At 47.4% G+C, this 19,868-nt stretch overlaps 1 protein-coding gene across 1 annotated transcript in view; it reads right to left on the reverse strand.

Annotated features, from left to right (window-relative positions):
• Positions 1 to 14,890: 14,890 nt before the first annotated feature.
• MAML1 (mastermind like transcriptional coactivator 1) overlaps positions 14,891 to 19,868 on the reverse strand; it is a 44,471-nt gene continuing 39,493 nt past the window's right edge. The window contains exon 5 of the mRNA XM_068536516.1: positions 14,891 to 18,357. Within this exon, the coding sequence (XP_068392617.1) occupies positions 17,378 to 18,357 (980 nt within the window). The 3' untranslated portion in view covers positions 14,891 to 17,377. The remainder of the gene's footprint in view (positions 18,358 to 19,868) is intronic.

Consider the following 19,868-nt stretch of genomic DNA (forward strand, 5'->3'; position numbering starts at 1 on the left):
ATAAAAATGGCTCACTGTGCCAAACCTGTTCGGGTTTATTCTGAACACCTGCTTTCCTTTTGGGAGTCTGGAATTTTAGTTCATGCCAGCAGAGGGTACTTAGGTGACCAGCTGCCAGTAAGATCCGTGGGTGCTGAGTCTCTTATGAGCTTCCCCGGATGGCAACATTTCACACGTATTGTCACAACTCATTGCTGGGGGAATTAAGCGAATCCTGTGTGACTCCACTGACAAGGGACTCTTGGAAGCTTGAGTCTTGAGTCATCATATTGATGACGTGGTGTGAATTGGCCTGATGAGCAGGAAGTGTTGAGCACATCGAGGCTTTGTTAAGACACAGGCCCTCTGGAGCGTCAGGGGCTTGTCCCCTCGGTGAGGTCACTAGGCAGCGGCATGTCAGACAGCCCTCGGAATTTAATACAGGCTATTGCACTTTGCGCCTCCTACCACGATAAAAGGAAGACAAGACTTGGGTTTTGGATGCAGCATATTCTGCACTTGGGGACTCTGCCAAAACACATTTATCAGGTGACACAGAAGGCTGTCAGCTGTGAATAGGACCCAGAGGAAGTAAAGGGCTTTGCAGCAGGGCCAGGCTGCAGGGCAAGCAAACTCCTGCTCGGTCCACAAGGTCCAGCAGGTCCCCTGGTACTAGAAGTAGACAGAGATGTGAGGTGTTTCTGGCAAGGCCCAGTAGGAGTCCTAGTGCACACCCTCAGGGCCCTGGAGCAAAGCTGTGCCTTCCCCAGTGACTGAACACCGTTCCAAAAATGAAGCTAAACTTGACCATAGGACCTTGGGACATTGGGGCGCCAAGTGACTATGTGGCCAGAGCAGCCTGTCACATGAGCTGGTTCTGTGGGACCAAACATTCACAGCAGCGGCCCATCACACCATGGAACGGCTGGGTTTGTGGCACAAGTAAGAGTCACCCACCACTGTGGCCGCAGCACTTCTCCCTTGGCCACTGGCCAAAGCCAGCTTGGGGAGGGGCTCCCTCTGACCGGAGGCTAGTGTCCGCAGAGTCCACATGGTGGCTTTTGGTACGGGAGCTCTTAATTTTACTATAAGACATTAATCCATGTTTTACGTTATGGTTAACTCTTTTCCCGTCTTGTTTAAGAAATTCTTTCCTACCCTCAGGTCATCAAGATATTCTTCTACATTACCTTATTGTAAAAGCTTGATAACTTTCACACTGATGTCTTTAATCCACTTGGAATTAATTTGCTTATGATGTCAGATTGGGCTTGCATTTTTCCCCCCAAATTTTTTTAAAACATAATTTCATACTTAAAGAAAGTTTGCAAGAAGAATACAAAGGGGACTTCCCTGGTGGCGCAGTGGTTAAGATCCACCTGCCAATGCAGGGGACACGGGTTTGAGTCCTGGTCTGGGAAGATCCCACATGCCACAGAGCAACTAAGCCTGTGCACCACAACTACTGAGCCTGTGCTCTAGAGCCTGCGAGCCACAACTACTGAAGCCTGCGTGCCTAGAGCCCGTGCTCCACAACAAGAGAAGCCACCGCAGTGAGAAGCCCGCACACTGCAACGAAGAGTAGCCCCCACTCACCACAACTAGAGAAAGCTGGCATGCAGCAACGAATACCCAACACAGCCAAAAATAAATAAATATATAAATACATAAAAAAGAAAAAAAAGAATACAAAGAATTGCAATATAGCCTTAACCCAAGTTTCTATTGTTTTAATACTGTATTTGATTGATCTGTCTCGTCTCTCTCTTTTTCTCCATACACACAGACACACACACATTATCTTTCTGAGCCACTTGAGGGTAATTTGTAGACAAAATAGATCTTTGCTCATCAACACTTCAGTGTGTATGAACATTCTCTTATATAGCTACAGTACAAGTAGCAAAATCAGGAAATTAATATTAAGACAATACTATTATCAATATACACAAATATTGAATCATTATGTTGTTACACCTGAAACTAATATAATGTTATATGTCAGTTATGTCTCAATTTTTAAAAGATAATACCATTATCTAATCCATAGACCTTAGCCAGATATTGCCAATTGTCCCAATACTGTTTGTTTTTAATTAATTTATTTATATTTTATTTTTTGGCTGCATTGGGTCTTTTTTGCTGCACACGGGCTTTCTCTAGTTGCGGCGAGCGGGGGCTACTCCTTGTTGCGGTGTGCAGGCTTCTCATTGTGGTGGCTTCTCTTGTTGCGGAGCACGGGCTCCAGGCATGCGGGCTTCAGTAGTTGTGGCACACGGGCTTAGTTGCTCCACAGCATGTGGGATCTTCCCGGACCAGGGCTCGAACCTGTGTCCCCTGCATTGGCAGGTGGATTCTTAACCACTGCACCACCAGGGAAGTCCCCAGTACTGTTTTTATGGACTCCAGGATTACATGTTGTGTTCAGCTGTCAAGAGTCTTCAGTCTCCTTTAGTCTGGAAGAGTTCATGAGTTCGTGGATCTTTCTTGGTCTTTCATGATCATAGGTCAGTTATTTTGCAGAAATCTACCTATTTGGGTTTATCCAAAGTTTCCACAGATTATAATTGATGACGCTCTTTGGGCAGGAATGTCAGAGAAGTGGTGTCCTTAGAGCACCGTCCGTGATGTCAGTCTGTCCCATACCTGGTGATATACCTGTGCCGTTAACATGGTGTCTGCTGGTTTCTATACCGTAAAGTGAGAACTGCAAGAACTCTCGGGCCACCCTCCCTGGACAAACCCCTCACACTAAGAGGCTTTGCCCAAACTCAGCCTAAGGCTGCACACATTCCTGGGATGACCCAGCCCCCTTGAGTGCCAGGAAAACTCAAGGCTGACACAAGAATTTACCATTTGTTCCAGCCAACACCTGAAGCTAGGCTCTTGACCTCCCTGTTCTTAGAGCATTTATTTAAAAACCCTACAATTGTTAAGAACTTCTTCTTTCCTTTTAAGATGTATTTGTATCTCCTACAACCCAGGAGTGTCCTTCTCAAGGAGCTGAAAGTCATCCCCTTGAAAAGTCATCATGAGTTAGGCTGGGGCCTCTGTCTTCTGATCTCTGAGGGAGGAGACAAATCTAACCTCAGTAGTGCCAGTTAGCAGACAAGGATGGCCTAATCACTTTGACACTGACCAACCCTCTTACCAGCTTTTTGTAATCTTTCACTTCCTGGAGTCTGCTGGAGTCCCCACTCTGTTACCTCCCTTACCTAATGTCTGACTTTGTTTATCTTTGACAAAAGTAACTTTTTCCCCACATTGAAATAAGTATCTTTGTAGGGCCACAATTTGAGATTGTGTAAAACGTTCTGTTTCTTCTCAAACTTTCACCCCCCAATTTTAACAAGTATTGGTGATTCTTGCCTGAATCACTTACTATTTATTATTAGATGATTGCCAAATGGTGATTTTGTAATTCCGTCATTCTTTTTACCTTTATTACTAAGAAAGAGCTTTCCCTTCTTCTCCACTTAATTACTTATCTGAATCATTGTGGATTCATAAATTCTTTATAAATTTATTTATTTATTTATTTATTTTTGGGTGTGTTGGGTCTTCGTTTCTGTGTGAGGGCTTTCTCTAGTTGCAGCGAGTTGGGGCCACTCTTCATCGCGGTGTGTGGGCCTCTCACTGTCGCGGCCTCTCTTGTTGCGGAGCACAGGCTCCAGACGTGCAGGCTCAGTAGTTGTGGCTGACGGGCCTAGTTGCTCCGCGGCATGTGGAATCTTCCCAGACCAGGGCTCGAACCCGTGTCCCCTGCATTGGCAGGCAGATTCTCAACCACTGCGCCACCAGGGAAGCCCCATAAATTCTTAAATTAAAAATAAATTCTTATTTTACTTAATGGGTTACAATTCTTTATTGCCATTATTTATTTTGATGTACATATTGTCCCAGATTTGGCCAGTGGGTACACCTTTGAACTGGCTTCTGTATCCTTTTGACATGTCCCCATCTTCCTTTGAGCATTTCCTTATTTTCTATCACAACAAGATTCTCAGAGTGCATCTAAGTACTTTCCTTATTCCAGCTCTGGAATCAGTCATTCCTCCAAGGACAAGAAGACCTGTTCTTCTTAGTGGACAATGGTATTTAGAAACCAAGATCTGGGCCCAGGTGTGCTCACTGCTACTCTGGTCTCACTGCTTCTATGCCTTCTCAGGAGAAAAAACTGGGAAAGAGATGTATGTATACACATACACACATACATACAGGTTGTGTGTATGTATGTATATATATAAATATATATAGTGTGTATATGTATATACACACATATATAGAGAGAGATACATATATTTACATATATCTCTATGTACATTAAAAACCATGAGTCTGCACTAAGTTTTAGTTTTAAATCTAAAACCACAGGGTTCGTTCTATCCCTCCTCTCCATATTTGTAACTCTATCTTTCTCTAACAGTGAAAAATCTGGCTCCCATTATCCACAATGTTATTTACTTACTTGCACAGGCAAGAGTTCCAGAATTGCTAACTTACGCCTCCAGAAACCTACAAGCTAGAGTTGAGTATTTGTTTAGCTTTCCCTTTGTCTTCAGCCTGAGGGTATGTAGTCCAAATGTTATACATTTGAAAAACTGGTTCATGTGTTTGTCATCCTTTTTGACTTTATTTATTCTCTTCTATTTGTGAATGTAAAACATTCACAAGTTTCCAAAAATCGGCTCAGAGAAGCGTCTCTGCTTCCATCCCATTTCTTCAGTCTTTCCATTCCATCCCCACCCGCACTCCTAGTAACTATCCCTTCAGTTTCTGGCTTATCGTCCCTTTTTTTCTTTTTGCACAAATGAGCAGACACATGCAAATTTTCTTATTTCCTCTTTTTTCTTATACAAAAGGTAACATACTAGATACGCTCTTCTGCACTTTGCTTTCTTTCCTAACGAAAGAGATCTTCCTAATTCTTTCTTACCGCTGCAGGCAACCCCATTGTGGGGAGGTCCTGGAGTTTATCCAAAGATCCTGCTGCATGGGCAGTTAGGGTGATTCCAATATTTCGCAATTACAGATGAAGCTTCAGTGAATACTTAGTTGTATTTTTTTTAATATAATGATTTTAAAAAATATAATTTTTATGAATAGCTAATACATTCACTTGAATAAAATATAAAAATACAAAAACAAGCTATCTTTATAAAATGAAATTATATCGATACTGATTTAAACATCATAGGCAGTAAGACTTTTTGATGACGTTCACCAAAATTCTCTACCTGGCAGTTTTCTTTTTTTTTGGCCACACAGCATGTGGGATCCTAGTTCCCCAACCAAGGATTGAACCCGCGCCCCCTGCATCGGAAGCTCAGAGTCTTTTTTTTTTTTTTTTAAATTTATTTTTTGGCTGTGTTGGGTCTTCGTTGCTGAGCGTGGGCTTTCTCCAGTTGTGGCGAGCCGGGGTTACTCTTCGCTGCGGTGCGTGGACTTCTCATTGCGGTGGCTTCTTTTGTTGCAGAGCACAGGCTCTAGGTGCGAGGGCTTCAGTAGTTGTGACGTATGGGCTCAGTAGTTGTGGCTCACGGGCTCTAGGGTGCAGGCTCAATAGTTGTGGCACCTGGGCTTAGTTGCTCCGCGGCATGTGGGATCTTCCTGGACCAGGGCTCGAACCCATGTCCCCTGCACTGGCAGGTGGATTCTTAACCACTGCGCCATCAGGGATGTCCGAAGCGCAGAGTCTTAACCACTGGACTGCCAAGGAAGTCCCTACCTGGCAGTTTTAAGAGAGCTTCAAATCAGTTGGAAGGAAAAATCCCACAACACTGAAAATGTTCATTTCGCAGAAGCCCCACGCACATGCTGGGAGGCCACAGTGCTGGGAAATAGCTGTTCTCATCCCTGTAGGCTCTTCTAGAGGCTGAAGGAGGGTGGGCTTTCAACTGACCTGTTTTGGGCCGCAAAAGCCTTTGAAACGCTGATAAATCTACCCTCAACAAAAACATACTTAAACGTAAAACCTTCCATTTTTATGGATTGAGTTCCTCAGAAACAGAAGATCTGGGCGCTAGGAGTTTCTTGGGAATTGGGCCTGGAAACATCAGCTGTAAAAGACAGGAGGAGAGTAGGGCAGGTCACAGGGAGTTGTTGAGCTGTGATGTGGTTGCAGCCAAGCTTCAGCTCGCCCCAGAGAGGGCCCTGGAGCTGGAAAGTCCTTCAGAGTGGCCCCAAATTGGGGCAAGCAGGTTGGGCCTGTGCACCCCCCCACAGGGACCAGGCATTGTACGCGGGCGGCCCTGGGTCGGGGTTGTAAACCGGGGCCAGACAGCTCCCTTGCCAAGGTGATTCCCAGGGAAGGGATCCTGCTGCCATGTACCCATGGTAGCACTGCTGTGGAGAGGGTCCCTTGGTCCAAAGCAACATAAGATGTATTCTGTACTGGCAGGTCAAACACTCTGATCCCTTGGATAGCAGTGCTGGTCCCCACTCACCTGCAGGACAGGCAAAGCCACACCCGGACTTTGTGTCCATTCCAGGAGATGTGAATAGCTGGTGCCAAGAACATAAACAACAAAGACATAGGAACTGTCACAGACCGGGGATACTAAGGAGACTTAACAACTCACTGCAGTGTGATTCTGGATAGGATCCTGGACCAGAAAACGGGCATATGAGACATTTGGTGAAATTTGGATAAGATCTCTCCATTTGGGACTTCCCTGAGCCTACGAGCCACAACTACTGGAGCCCGTGCGCCTGGAGCCCGTGCTCTGCCACGAGAGAAGCCACTGCAATGAGAAGCCCACGCACCACAATGAAGAGTAGCCCCCGCTCGCCGCAACCAGAGAAAGCCCGCGTGCAGCAACGAAGACCCAACGCAGACAAAAATAAAAAAATTAATTAAAAAAAATTTGTCCATTAGTTAACAGTCTCTGTTTCAATACTAATTTCCTTTTTTAAATAATTGTACTGTTGCTATAAAAGATGTTAACATATGGGGAAGCTGGGTGAAGGTATATAAGCATTCTTTGTACTATTTTATTTTATTTTATTTTTTAACTTAAAAAAATATTTATTTATTTGGTTACATTGGGTCTTAGTTGCGGCAGGCGGGCTCCTTAGTTGTGGCAAGTGAACTCTTAGTTGTGGCATGTGGGATCTAGTTCCCGGACCAGGGATCAAACCTGGGCCCCCTGCATTGGGAGCGTGGAGTCTTAACCACTGTGCCACCAGGGAAGTCCCTCTTTGTACTATTAAAAAAAAAAACTTTATTGAGGTATATAATTTATATACCATAACATTCACCCAATTAAAATGTACAGTTCAATGACTTTTAGTAAATTTACCCAGTTGTGCAAGCATCATGATAATCTGATTTTAGAACATTTTCATCTCCCCCGTAAGATCCCAGCCCCAGGCCACCACTGATCTGTTTTCTGGACGTTTCATATAAAGGGAATATACAATATGTGGTCTTTCGTGTCTGCCACAACTTCACATAGTGTTTTTGAGGTCTTTGTATTACTTTCACAACTCTTTTTGTAAGTCTGAAATTATTTAAAAATGAAAAGCTGCGGGGAGGGAAAAAAGAAGGAAAGGAAAGAAAAAAAAGATGAATGTCTTCCCCTTTTCAGCATGGAAGGGACCAATGTGCCACCAAGTAGCTAGTTGGTCTCCTCGAGGGATGGGTTGACTCAGAGGCTTGGCATTGGTCTCTGTCACTGGCAGGATGGACATTCAGCAGTGACAGAGCTAGAGTAGCCTTGGTGAGTTGGGGCAATACTGCTGGGGTCATGTGGAGCCTCCACCACTGCCATCATAGCTAGTCCATTCAAAAGCCCCTTTTTTCAGCACCAGGGTGGCTGATGGCAGAAGTTGGCTGATGTTCATCGCCGCTGCAGTTTGGACTCAACTTGGCTGAGTTTGCAGCAGTCCAAGTCCTCTGCCAGGGACTATCTGCTATTTGTAGTGGCTGGTGGATTAAATGAGCATATGGGAGGGAGACCACCACCTCTGCATCCTATAAGGCTTTTAGGGTGGCACTAATCTCTGCTTTTCCCTCTGGAATGCAACATTGTTTTTCATATACTCTCTTGGCTGGGAGGAGCAGTTTCCACGGCTTCCACTTGGTCAGTGGGAGGGTTCTGTAATGATAAGGTGTGTCCACTCTGATTAAACCTCAGGGCTAGGGAAGTAGTCAGGTGCAGCTGTGGATCCAGTGGTCCCATCGTGAGCTAGACCTGGGCCAGGGCTCCATTTCATGTATCGTTCTTACACCCCTAACCTAACTTGGGAGCCACGAAGACACCTGGCACCCCCAGTTGTCAATGTCAACTCAGACTTCATATCCAAGTAACCTAGCAAAATCTAGGTATTCCTCCTCCCTGGGGTATGGTTCTCTGAGTAAATGACTCTGGGTCCCTTTGGGGAGGACAGGGAGAATCATTACTGTGTCACTCACAGTGATGGCTGCCTGTCTGGAAACTGGGCAATGTTTTGTAACTTTTGTTTTGGGACAGCTTCCCTCAGCCAACCAATCAATGACCCACTGTTGATTCCTTCTGCTTGTATAAAGGAAGCCAACCCCTTGTCAGCTGCCCTGCACTACACTGTAATCCATTAATAGCTCCCTAGCTCTCTGTGGGTTAGGTCCTCCAACCTGGCCGCTTGTTATGATAACTGTTCACATGTGACTTCTGAAAGGTCCATTCTGCCACCTGGCCCTATTATTGCTTTAGGATTCCCCACAACCCCACTGCTATCAGGGAGGCTGGTTCTGTTATGTCTTCTACTGTCAGTCTGGGCCTCAGAGGAATGGCCACCCAGCTTCTCAGTGATGTGGTGCCCTTCTCTAGTGTGCCTTCTCTTTTGGGTAAATGGGATGTCCTCTGGGTCCTCTTGCAGAACATAATTGGCTGGTAGGGTTTGTGGCCCATCACAAATATAGAGTCTGTCCACTCTAGCATGCCCTTCACCGAGCGTGTGGAGCCCTGCGTCTACTGCCTGCTGCAGCAGCTCCTGCATTTCTACTTCCCTGAGCATGGGCCATGGCTTTCTCAAAGCTTCCAAGAGCCAAGCTAGGGGCGTATTAGCAATGTTTCCTGGGGGTGTAACGTTCAGGGTAATAAGTCCTGTGTTACAGCAGGGCACTCCCATATGGATAAAGCCCTCCCTGGACTGATTTCCTGTTAGCACCGCCTTCCCCCCACCCCAGCCCTTTCAGTCCCACACACCCCTGGCTCCTGCCCATCCATCTTGGCAAGGTCCTTCAGTGCCTTCGGCATATTGTCCCTTTCCTCTCTCGACAGGCCCAGCACTTCCCCAGCCAGGTTGTTATTACATCACCCTCATTATTGGTCCAGTGGCCAGAAGGGGAGGTGGGGAAAAGGTCTGTGCATGATTTTTAAGCAAGATGAAGGCACCAATCCTTAAGTGGGAGGAGCAGGCTGTGCTTGCAGGCCCAGAGGTTGCAGGGGGACCTGGGCTTCCAAGGCTTTCTAGGGCATCAATCAGATGTCCCCATCCCAAGTGTCAGGGTCCCTCTCCTTCCTAATGAGGACAGTGACCTTTGTGTAGCAGATTTGGTGGGTTGAAAGCTCAATCTTCCCTCTTTTTTTTTTTTTTTTTTTAAAAAGCTCTTCAACATCCAGGAGGCTAGGAAGTTTATTTTTACAAGGATTGCCACACTGTTTATACTGATACTTTTTTTTTCATTTTTAATTATTATTTATTTATTTATTTATTTTTGGCTGTGTTGGGTCTTCGTTTCTGTGCGAGGGCTTTCTCCAGTTGCGGCAAGCGCGGGCGGGCCACTCTTCATCGCGGTGCACGGGCCTCTCACTATCGTGGCCCCTCCCGTTGCGGAGCACAGGCTCCAGACGCGCAGGCTCAGTAGTTGTGGCTCACGGGCCTAGGTGCTCCGTGGCATGTGGGATCTTCCCAGACCAGGTCTCGAACCCGTGTGCCCTGCATCGGCAGGCAGATTCTCAACCACTGCGCCACCAGGGAAGCCCCCAATCTTCCCTCTTAACACCTAAGGCCTGGCTTGATCCCCTCAGCTTTGTCTGGCCTTCTCAGAGCCTGCCAAAGAGGCCCTCTGATTTCACACTTGGTCTTAAGCTGGTGCTTAATCATCCTTAGCTTTTCATTGTCTTTCTTCAATACATTGGTGACGGCCCCTAGGAACAGCCCCTGACACCACAGTTCTTTTAAAAATTTTACTGTGGTAAGAAGACTTAACATGAGATCTGCCTTCTTAAATTTTTAAGTGTATAATACAGTATTCTTGACTGTTGTTATAGAGCAGATCTCTAGAGCTTCTTCGTCTTGCTTCACTGAAACATTTCGCCCATTGATTAGCATCTCTCCATTTCCCTTCCCACAGCCCCTGGCAGCCAACATTCCACTCTGATTCTGTGAATTTGACTATTTTCAATACCTCATGTAAATGGAATCATACGGTATTTGCCTTTCCGTGGCTAGCTTACTTCACTTAGCAAAATGTCCTCAAAATTCATCCCTGTTGTTGCATATGGAGGAATTTTCTTTTGCTAAAGGCCGAGGATATTCCATTGTATGTATGTACTGCACTCTTCCTTTATCCATTCATCTATGGGTGGACATTTAGATTGTTTCCACATCTTGGCTACTGTGAATAGTGCTGCAATGAACATGGTTGTGCTAGTATCTGCTGATTTCTGTACTTTTGGATAAATAAATGGCCAGAACTGGGATTGCCTCATCACGTGGTAGTTCTAATTTTTTGAGGAACACTCATACTGTTTTCCATAGCTGCTGCACTATTTTGCATTCCCACCTTCTCCACATCCTCACTAACAACTTTTTTTGGCTTTTGTTCCACAGTTCTTATAATTACTCCTTCCCTTAAACTTCTCAGAGGCGTAGGGTATTGCATTCCCTTCCCCAGTATCCTATCCTAGTATCACCACGCTGAAAGCCTGTTGACTTCAGCATGCTAGTGGCTTTTCCTGCCCCATGGTCACCAGTGATGGGGCTCTCATGGCCGGGCAGCTGGCAGTAAGCCCGCTCCAGCCAGCTCTGAGAGCACTCCCCACTCCTACTGGCTCAGGATGGCTTCCCCAGAACCTGATTTTGGTGAGTAGGCAAGGGCAGCTGGACTGGGCAGAGGGGTGTTGAACCGAGATGCAGTCGCAACTGAGGCCTCAGATGGTCCCACTGGCACCGTGGATCTGGGCGGCCCTTTCATGTCCCAAATTGAGGAAAGGGGCTGGGCCTTTGTACCCCCATATTGGCCAGGCTCCAGATGTGGGCTGCCCCTGAGTAGGGGGCATAGCCACAGGCAAGGCAGCTCCTTTCCACTGAAGGCAATTCCCAGGCTCAGCTGAGAGCTGGCAGCAGCCAACATTCCTGGCATTTGGTGGAAGGAGCCCCTCGGTCCTGAAGAGGCAGCTGGGCTCACACCTTGTCTGTAGTGGCAGGATTGGGCTCAGACAAGCCTGTTCTCTTGTTCTAGTCTTCCTATAACACTATGGCAGGGCTAAAAAGTTGGATGGATGGAGAGAGGAGCCAACAGAGGAGGTTGGATAGGTTCACCAGAAAGAATGAGAGGCAGCAGCAGAGTTTAAGCGTCTTTTACTGCACAAGCAAGTTATCAAAGAGAAGAAATGGCATGGGGGGAGATACAACTAATAAAGCAGATTTGGATTTTGTTTTTACTACTTGGGTGCAAGGATTCTCTTGGGCCTCCAACTCCAAGGGTAACATGACATAGTAGGAAGGACGGCAACATTTGCAGCTCTGGACTTTGAAGATGACTGTATGTGGTTGGGCTTCGCCCTGCGTTAAAGAAGTGGGTACTTACAGTATACAACCTATCTAGAGCCTTAAAACTCAAGATGAGAGATGGTGGTGGTGTCAGTAGTGATAAATACAAAGGTAGGGCAGCAAGCACTCACCTCAGCTGCGCCAAGTGGAACTAGATCCTTCACAACTTATTAAGAATATGTAACTCCAGCTTTTTTTTCCCATAACCTTGGAAAATTCTGCTCTCCAGATACAAAGACAAATGGAGACTTCTGCTTGGACTCCTGGCACCGACCACCTAACGGCCCCGGAGTGCATGGTGTGTCTGTCCGGCCAGGACCCGCCGTGTCACTTGCAGCAGAGGACTCTTCCCACCCAGCCCCACTAGACAGGAGAGGGAATCTTGAACCCCCTCACCCCACCCTCGGGCAGCTGTTGTATTCGTTGCCGTATCTGTTTTTGCAGCAGATATCTTTTTCTCAGATACCTTCCTATCTTTTTCTTGCACGGGTTACCTCTCTCAGTTTCCATTCCAGGACACTGATATCGAGGTGGAGCCGTGTGTTCTGTCTTTCCCATGCTGGATTCCACTTTGAGTGAGGGTCTGAAGCTATTTTTTCCAACTTCCATGAAATGGTCTGCAGGTACTGACTAGGGTCTGCAGCCCAGCTTACTGCAACCATTCAGAAGGCAAATTATCTTTGACACATAAGCAAAGCCTATCTGAAAAGTGGCCAGTGCATCACCAGCTTGAAGAACAAGAAGGAAAGGTCCAGTAAGGCAAATTGATCCCATGTGCAGAAGAGCTGACCTGTTTCCAAGACATCACCTACCATTCTTTGTGCTGGTCCCGGAGTACCTGGAACTTTTAGTTGACTAGCCTTGGACCAAGTTCACAGGCGACCACCATTTTGCAGCTTTCAACACCTTTACCACTTCCACGTTGCCACTTCCATGCCCTCATCAGCGGACTGGCCTTAAGGTTGACTAATTGATAAAGCTGCTAATGATGGCAGGAGCAGTCCAACCCCAGCGATGAACGTGGGACCCCATCTTACCTTCAGCATCTCCTTGGGCTGGGCTGGCAGAGGCCCCAGAGTAGCGCAGGCCTGCACTGCGGATGCTGCAGTGCTGGGGTCACCTGGCAGAGAGGCAAGGGCCCGCTCTCCTACTATATGCAACATATGTCCTTTGTGCTTTTAATTGAACACGTGTTGGGTATCTGTTGATTTTACTTTCTCAGCGTTCCTCTCCTCCTGTTAACAGCACCCTCTTCCTCTGGGGAATTTCCTCTCCCGTTCCATGTGGCTGTGAACTGCTCTTCCCCAGAGCTCTGGCTGGCTCCCTTCCAGTACTCGGCTTCAGTTAGGTGTCTCCTTAGAGGGGCCTACTCTGCCCACCACATCTAAAGTCTCTCAGGCCTCCCCTCCCCCACGGCAGCCTCTACCTTATGCACTGCTTTAGTTTCTTCCTGACACCATTTTGAAATCATCTGTCACCTGTTTATGACATCCCCTTCACATGAGACTGAAGGTCCACGGAGCAGGGCCCTGCTCTCCTATACTGCTGCTACTTTCCCTGCTCCTAATACAATGCCTGGACATAGTGGGTGCTCTATAAACATGAGCTGAGGGAGCTGTGCCTCAAGAAGCCTGCCTCCGTCACCACACGAGTCTGGCTTGTAACTCTCGACAGACTCGGGAAGGTGGCCAGGCAGCAGAGACTGGAACTGCCTGACCCTTGGCACTCCTGAGGCCTGGCTTGTTAAACACCTCCTCTGATTCTCGGAATTAGCTGGTAACCTAAAATACAGACTGGGGGCAGGGAATGTTCAGGGTTTTATTAGCCAGTTTTTCTGTTGGCTCCCAACAGAAGCCCAACAAAACCAGCATTCCAAGTTGCAATGTTCAAAACCTTCCTAAATATTTAAAGTAACTATATTGTATCTCATCAAGAGGAAGTACTGCAGTTTACTTAACCAATCCCCTCTGACAGCTCTTTAGATTCTCCTAGTTTTCTGCAGTTATAAATAGTGCTACTAGGAACACCACTGTGCTATATAACCTTTTTCTGCACTCAGAATTATTTTCAAGGATGGCTTCTCAGAATTGGAATTTCTGGGGTGGACGGACGGCACGAATATTTTAAGGCGCTTGCTACCTTTTTCAAAATTTCTTCCCACAAAAAAGTTGTACAGCAGCCTGCCTCATCACACTGCAGTCAGCACTGAGGATGACTGAGGTAATCTGACAAGCAGAATCATCTCCCTTTGGTTCTGTTTTGTACTTCCTTCACCACTAATGAGAGCGAGCCCCCCACCCCACCCCAAACAACACAAACATTCTGTGCATTCTCAGCCAAGACTTCATGAGTCTTGTGTTCTTCCTTTTACTGTGCCTTATATACATGGCTGTGTTAGGCTTCATTAGAGCAATTAAACCTTTTAATTCCATCACATGACAGGCTTCCTCCCTGAAGGCTGCTCTTTCCTGCCCTTCTAAGAGCTCCAGCTTCTCTAGGTCTGACCCGCTTCCAGCCTATGGCTGAGGTGAGAGGTCACTGAGAAGACTTGCCTTCCAGGCTCCCAGTGTGGCTTCTGTCATCATTTGATGCCCCTTCACAGTGTGACACTGACAGGAGTGGGTGGGTGAACATGCCAGAGCACACACTTTCTTACAATAAAAAAGAAAACTAAACAAGACCTAGAGAACTGCATTGACGGTAAACCTAAGGGTTTAAGTAAAACATCTGAACTGCTAAGGATCTAAAGTATCCCTGAAGTCCAACTTCCCTCACATTAGACATAAGGGCATGGATGAGGTCTAGAGAGGGGAGACACCGGTGGCCGTGGGCTATGTCAGTGCTAATTTCCTATCTATCACCAAAAAACAAACCAATGACCCCCACCACCAATGTGCATTAAGAAAGACGTGTGTGAAAAAAAAAGAAAGTATGGATAAAGGGAAGCGAGCACCATGAAGTAAAAAAAAAAAAATTAAAAAAAAAAAAAAAGAAAGCAGCTAAATCACAAAAGGAAATCAACTACCAAACAAAGCAGCTGTGTACTGGTCCACCTCCTACCTTGTGGCACAGCCATGTGAAGTGAAATACATGGGCAGTTTCCATACTAGCAAAATACTTTTATTATTTTATAATGATAAAACAGGAAAGTAAAGATTTCTTTTTGGTGTATACCAGAGTTAAGGGAAGTAGAAGAATAAGGGAATTAATAGGACTTTTATGTACTTTGATGACAGTAAAAAGTTAACAATACCAACTGTTTGACATAAAACTTATAGCCCCCAAAACACATATATAAAGGATCATAGTTTTAAAATCTATAAAAGTAAAAAATATACAGTCAGAAGCTCTAACGCTTATTCCATCTTTAATATAAAATTGTAAACATTTATTTACACAAAGCAAGTGTGTATAACAAAAGTCCAAGCACCCTTTTGAGTCATGGCTCCTGGAAGATGGGGATTTGCACTGAAGTGGAGTTGTCTCCTTCCCTGACTACCCAAAAACCAGATTCATAAATAAAGCCACAGGCAGCTCCCTGGGGGGACTCCAAGCATCACATTTTATTGCTCTGACACTGCAGCAAGTGAGAAGCCTGCTGTCCGTCTAGGTGGCCCCAGGACTAAGGCAGGGGCAGCCCTCCCCACAAGGGGGAGGCAGAGGCGCGAGCGCCCGGGGATGGAGGTGAGCAGCAGCCAGAGGGAGACCAGGAGAGGAATAAGGACCCACCACCAGCCTTCGGCCTGCTATTTTTGGTAGAAAACCTGCTGAAGTCACCCTCTTCCCCTTCAGATCGGGGAACTCACTCAGAGGGTGGAGTCTTCACTGGCTTTATGATTCATTCCCTTCTTTGAGAGTTATATTCAGTAACTGGGGAAGGCAGGGAGGGTGTTTAAAGGGGAAATGGCCCAAACACCACCCGTGGTGGCAAATGGCTATTAGAGAAGAAGATCTGAGGGTCCAAGTACCCCCATGAAAGGCACTGCTGGTGCAAAATAATTACCAATGTGTGTACAACCCTTTGTCCCCTCAAAGCCACTCAAGCTGGTTGTGTGAATATTTTCCTTGGCTCAATTCTTTACATATGATACTCCTTGAATTATCCATTTTGAGGCTCCAGGGAAATAAAAATGGGGTTGCAGTTTTGCCAGAGACCACTCTGCATATACGCCACTCTTTTCAGTGTACTATTTTCTCTCTGACACCCCATTTAAAAGGGTCTCACCTTGTGCTTACCATGTTGCTTTCGTTACATCGAAGTGCTGTCTTCATTTCCCACAAACAGCCCACGGGTTGTTGTGGACTCTTAGCTTAGTCAAGACCTAAAAAGTCATAGACCTTAAAAGAGAAATCCACTTGAATCGTTAGAAAGGATGTATTAGTGTTACAAAGCAATTCTCTTTAAAAAGTGCAAGTCATCTGACAAGGGAGTGGCAGAAGTAGTAAAACAAAGTGGAATTCCTTCCTCTGGCCCAGCCTGCGTCCTCCCTGCCAAACAGGGCACACCTATTTTTCTCCTTCCCTCAAACCTTTGCTTTCTGGGGAAGGGATACCCAGCTCCTTACTATGCTAGGCTTCCCTAGGGAATTCTAATGACTCTTCCTCTTCCTCTCCAATCTAGTAAATCAGTGGCTTAAGGAGTTTTTCCATTTGGGCTGGAGAGAGAAAGAAGGGGGGGCAGAAAGAAAGGTTATGGGAAATGAAAACAGGGTGCAGGAAAGACATCTGTGCATAACTCAACAATGATCACCTTCCTAACATATTAAATATGAGTTTTCGGAGAAACTGCAAAAGGAGAAACAAAAGAGGACACAGGAATCCCAATTATTTCATTTCAGCATTTGGCCTGGGGGCTGCCTGGGGTCTTGCTACCAACACATGGGAGGAAGGGATTCCTCAGCCCACGTCCAGCCTGGAAGACCAGCACTCTGGAAGAAGGAGGAGCTGCTGGAAAGACCAGATCTGTGTCACTAACTCTGCTGTCTCATGGCATCCTGTTCCTTTTTGGCACATGCAGTCACAGCCTGCACTTACGGAAATGATTTTCCAGTGAGCCTCCCTTTGCCCTGAAAGCTGACAAAGAGTAGGAATAAAAAAGGCTCTTAATCAAAAGGAAACCCTAAGTTCCCAATGCCACTTATCAATTTAAACCACCACCTACCCTAACCTGTTTTAAAACCTTAAAAAAAATTTAAAATCTTTTCTATGCTACAAATTGCAAATAGTTCTGCTATAAAGTTTCAACAAAAATTTGTCCCCAAACTGGGGCAAGTGGAGAAATCTTGGATTAAGTCAACATGATAGCACAGATTTTTATAAGCCTGACATCGTGGGGTTTCACTGTTGGTTTTTTGGTCATTTGGATAGAAAACCACCTGCAGAACCCTGTCCTGCTGTCCCAACACCAGATAACTGATGCCAGCAGATGGGGTGGGGCCAGCCCAACATACCACAACTGCTGGCTGGGAGCCCTGGGTCCCAAAGAGCCTGGGAGGACCCGGCCTCAGCCCCATGGCTCTAGCTCTACCTGCCCAGCTCCCTGGGCTGTGGGCTTTTGGTCCAAAGTAGTTGCTCTTTCTTGAATTTGAGAACAAAAATATAGGCTGTATGAACACTGAAAACACCACAAATCCTCCTGTTACTGAGGTCCTAGAAGGTCGTCCAAATCATTCATCCACTCCTCCGAAGTCCTGTTCTTCAGCAGGGAGTCGATCAGGTCAGCATCTCCGGCCATACTGGCCAGCCCGCTGCTACCCGGCTGCCCACTGTAGGCAAAGGGCAGTTCTTGGCCTGCGGTCCGCACAGGGTAGGCTTGGGCACAGTGTAGCCCTGCCCGGCCGCTCACTGTTGGGGCGGGGCTCTGGCTGAAGGCCCCCAGCTCAGGCCCAGCTGGGCTCAGGCCCGGCAAGGCCTGCTGTGGGGCTCCCTGGGGAGGTGCTGGGGCAGGGGCACTGGTCCTCTGCTGTGTGCTCACAGGGGGCAGCATGGACCCCGCTGCAGCTGCTGAGCTCATGGGGGCCATGGGCCTGCTGGGCATCGCCTGGGAGAACTGCGGGCTGGACATCTTCAGGTGGGCCTGCTGCATGTGGAAACTGGAAGCTGCAGTGAAGGGGCTTACGGAGTTGTTCCCTGGGGTTTGGCCACTCAGGTTCGGCATTCCCTGATGTTGCCATGTGGAATTCTGGCCTCCCATGGTTGCCGATACCCTTGGGACCTGTGGCTTAGTTAAACCAGAGTTCAGGGTCCCCTTATTGTGCTGTTGGGAGAGACCCGAGTTCCCCAGAGAGTTCTGCCCATAGGCAGCTGAAACCGAGGTGTTCGGGCCCACACCGGTCTGCCGTGGAATGTGGGCATGTCCATTGGTGGCCTGTGGCGGGGGCTGGGCAACTCTCTGGGTCATACCAGAAGCCATGCCATAGAGGCTGCCCTGTGGCATGCTTTGCGAGCCAGTGAACTGAGCCACACCCCGGTCCTGCTGGCCTGAGCTTGAAGGGAGAGAGGAAACCGAAGTGTGTCCAGGGCCCATTGGCATCAGATTCCCTGCCTGAGGGAACACTCGAGGACAGCTGGAGTTAGATGGACCCAAGTTGTTCATGCCAGGCATGGCAGAAGAGGACCCTAGAAGACAGAGAAAATTCTGTCAACTAAGCTAGCATTTCTTCACCACCACTATGGAGATACCTCCAAGACCCAAGCTGCAGCTGCTATCCCACAGGCCTGAAAGGCAAAATCAGAACACCAGATACCTCATGATCAGTGGAACCTCAAAGAGAGCCCTGGGGGCAAAGGTTTCCCCCAGGGTGGAATGGAGGCCGGTCTGCAGCAAAAAGGAGATTAAGACAGGCACAGGGGCTTCCCTGGTGGTGCAGTGGTTGGGAGTCCGCCTGCCAATGCAGGGGACACGGGTTCGAGTCCTGGTCTGGGAGGATCCCACGTGCCGCGGAGCAGCTGGGTCCGTGAGCCACAATTGCTGAGCCTGCGCGTCTGGAGCCTGTGCTCCGCAACAAGAGAGGCTGCGGTGGTGGGGGGGCCCGCGCACCGCGATGAGGAGTGGCCCCAGCTCGCCGCAGCTAGAGGAGGCCCTCGCACAGAGACGAAGACCCAACACAGCAAAAATAAATGAATAAATAATTTATAAGACAGGCACAGAGGAAGGGGCAAACTCTATGGCTAGAATGTGGGGAGAGTGTCTAGAGATAAAAGGAAGAGATGGTCCCGGCCAGATTCAGAAGAGCTGCAGCCATCACAGGAGGGGACAGGGTTGCAAAGCCAAAGGGGAGCTGGACTGTGACTCTGGTTTAGACCTAGCTCGGCAGGGACTGTCAGGATCACTTAGATGAGCCCACACAGTGTGGCACTGCAGGGTGGTGAAGGCGGGAAGGAATCTGGACTGAGATCAGAAGATATTTACTGAGCACCTGCTCTGTGGTGGGTTCTGTGCTGGGGAGACAGCACGGAATGGGACAGAGGGGTCCTGTCCTCAGGGAACTTGCTATTTGGGACTCTGTCTTAAGCAGTGGATGCATGGTGACAGCCCTGACTGAGATGTTTTTTTTGTGGGTAGGGGAGCGATTGTTCAGGGGTTGGCCATAACTGAGTACACTTTGTTTCTCCTCTTCCTCTCTCCATCAGCACCTAACTAAAAACTGAGCTGAAGACAAAAGGGAAATGCTGAAACAGTCCACTTCTCTCCCACTGATAGCCCACAACAATATCAGATGGGATGAAGGCAGGAAAGCTGGCCAAGACCCAGGCTTCTGAGATGCCCACAGACTTCAACCCCTGGTCCCTGTTAGCACAAGCATAAAACCCCACTTAAGTCTCCTCTGGAATGCACAGCTGTGGTCAACTTCTCTGGGACACTTTATAGCGAGACTCACTGACCAAGAGAAGCACAGGTTTTGAAGATATTCCAAGAGCGAGGAAGGCAGGTATGGCCTAGATTTTACTGCATCTGTCAACTGAAATCTCTCTATATTTCTGGAGCAACAGCCTGAGCAATGGCGGTCAGGTTCCCTCACATATCTGAGACATGACAGCTGAGACCTCAGAATGCTTCCTGCCCCTTTCTCGTCAACTGTCTGCTGCTGATACTGCCATCCGTGACACCAATATGAGCAGACAGGAAG

This window comes from Eschrichtius robustus, chromosome 2, assembly GCF_028021215.1.
Source record: "Eschrichtius robustus isolate mEscRob2 chromosome 2, mEscRob2.pri, whole genome shotgun sequence".
NCBI classification, from domain to species: Eukaryota; Metazoa; Chordata; class Mammalia; order Artiodactyla; family Eschrichtiidae; genus Eschrichtius; species Eschrichtius robustus.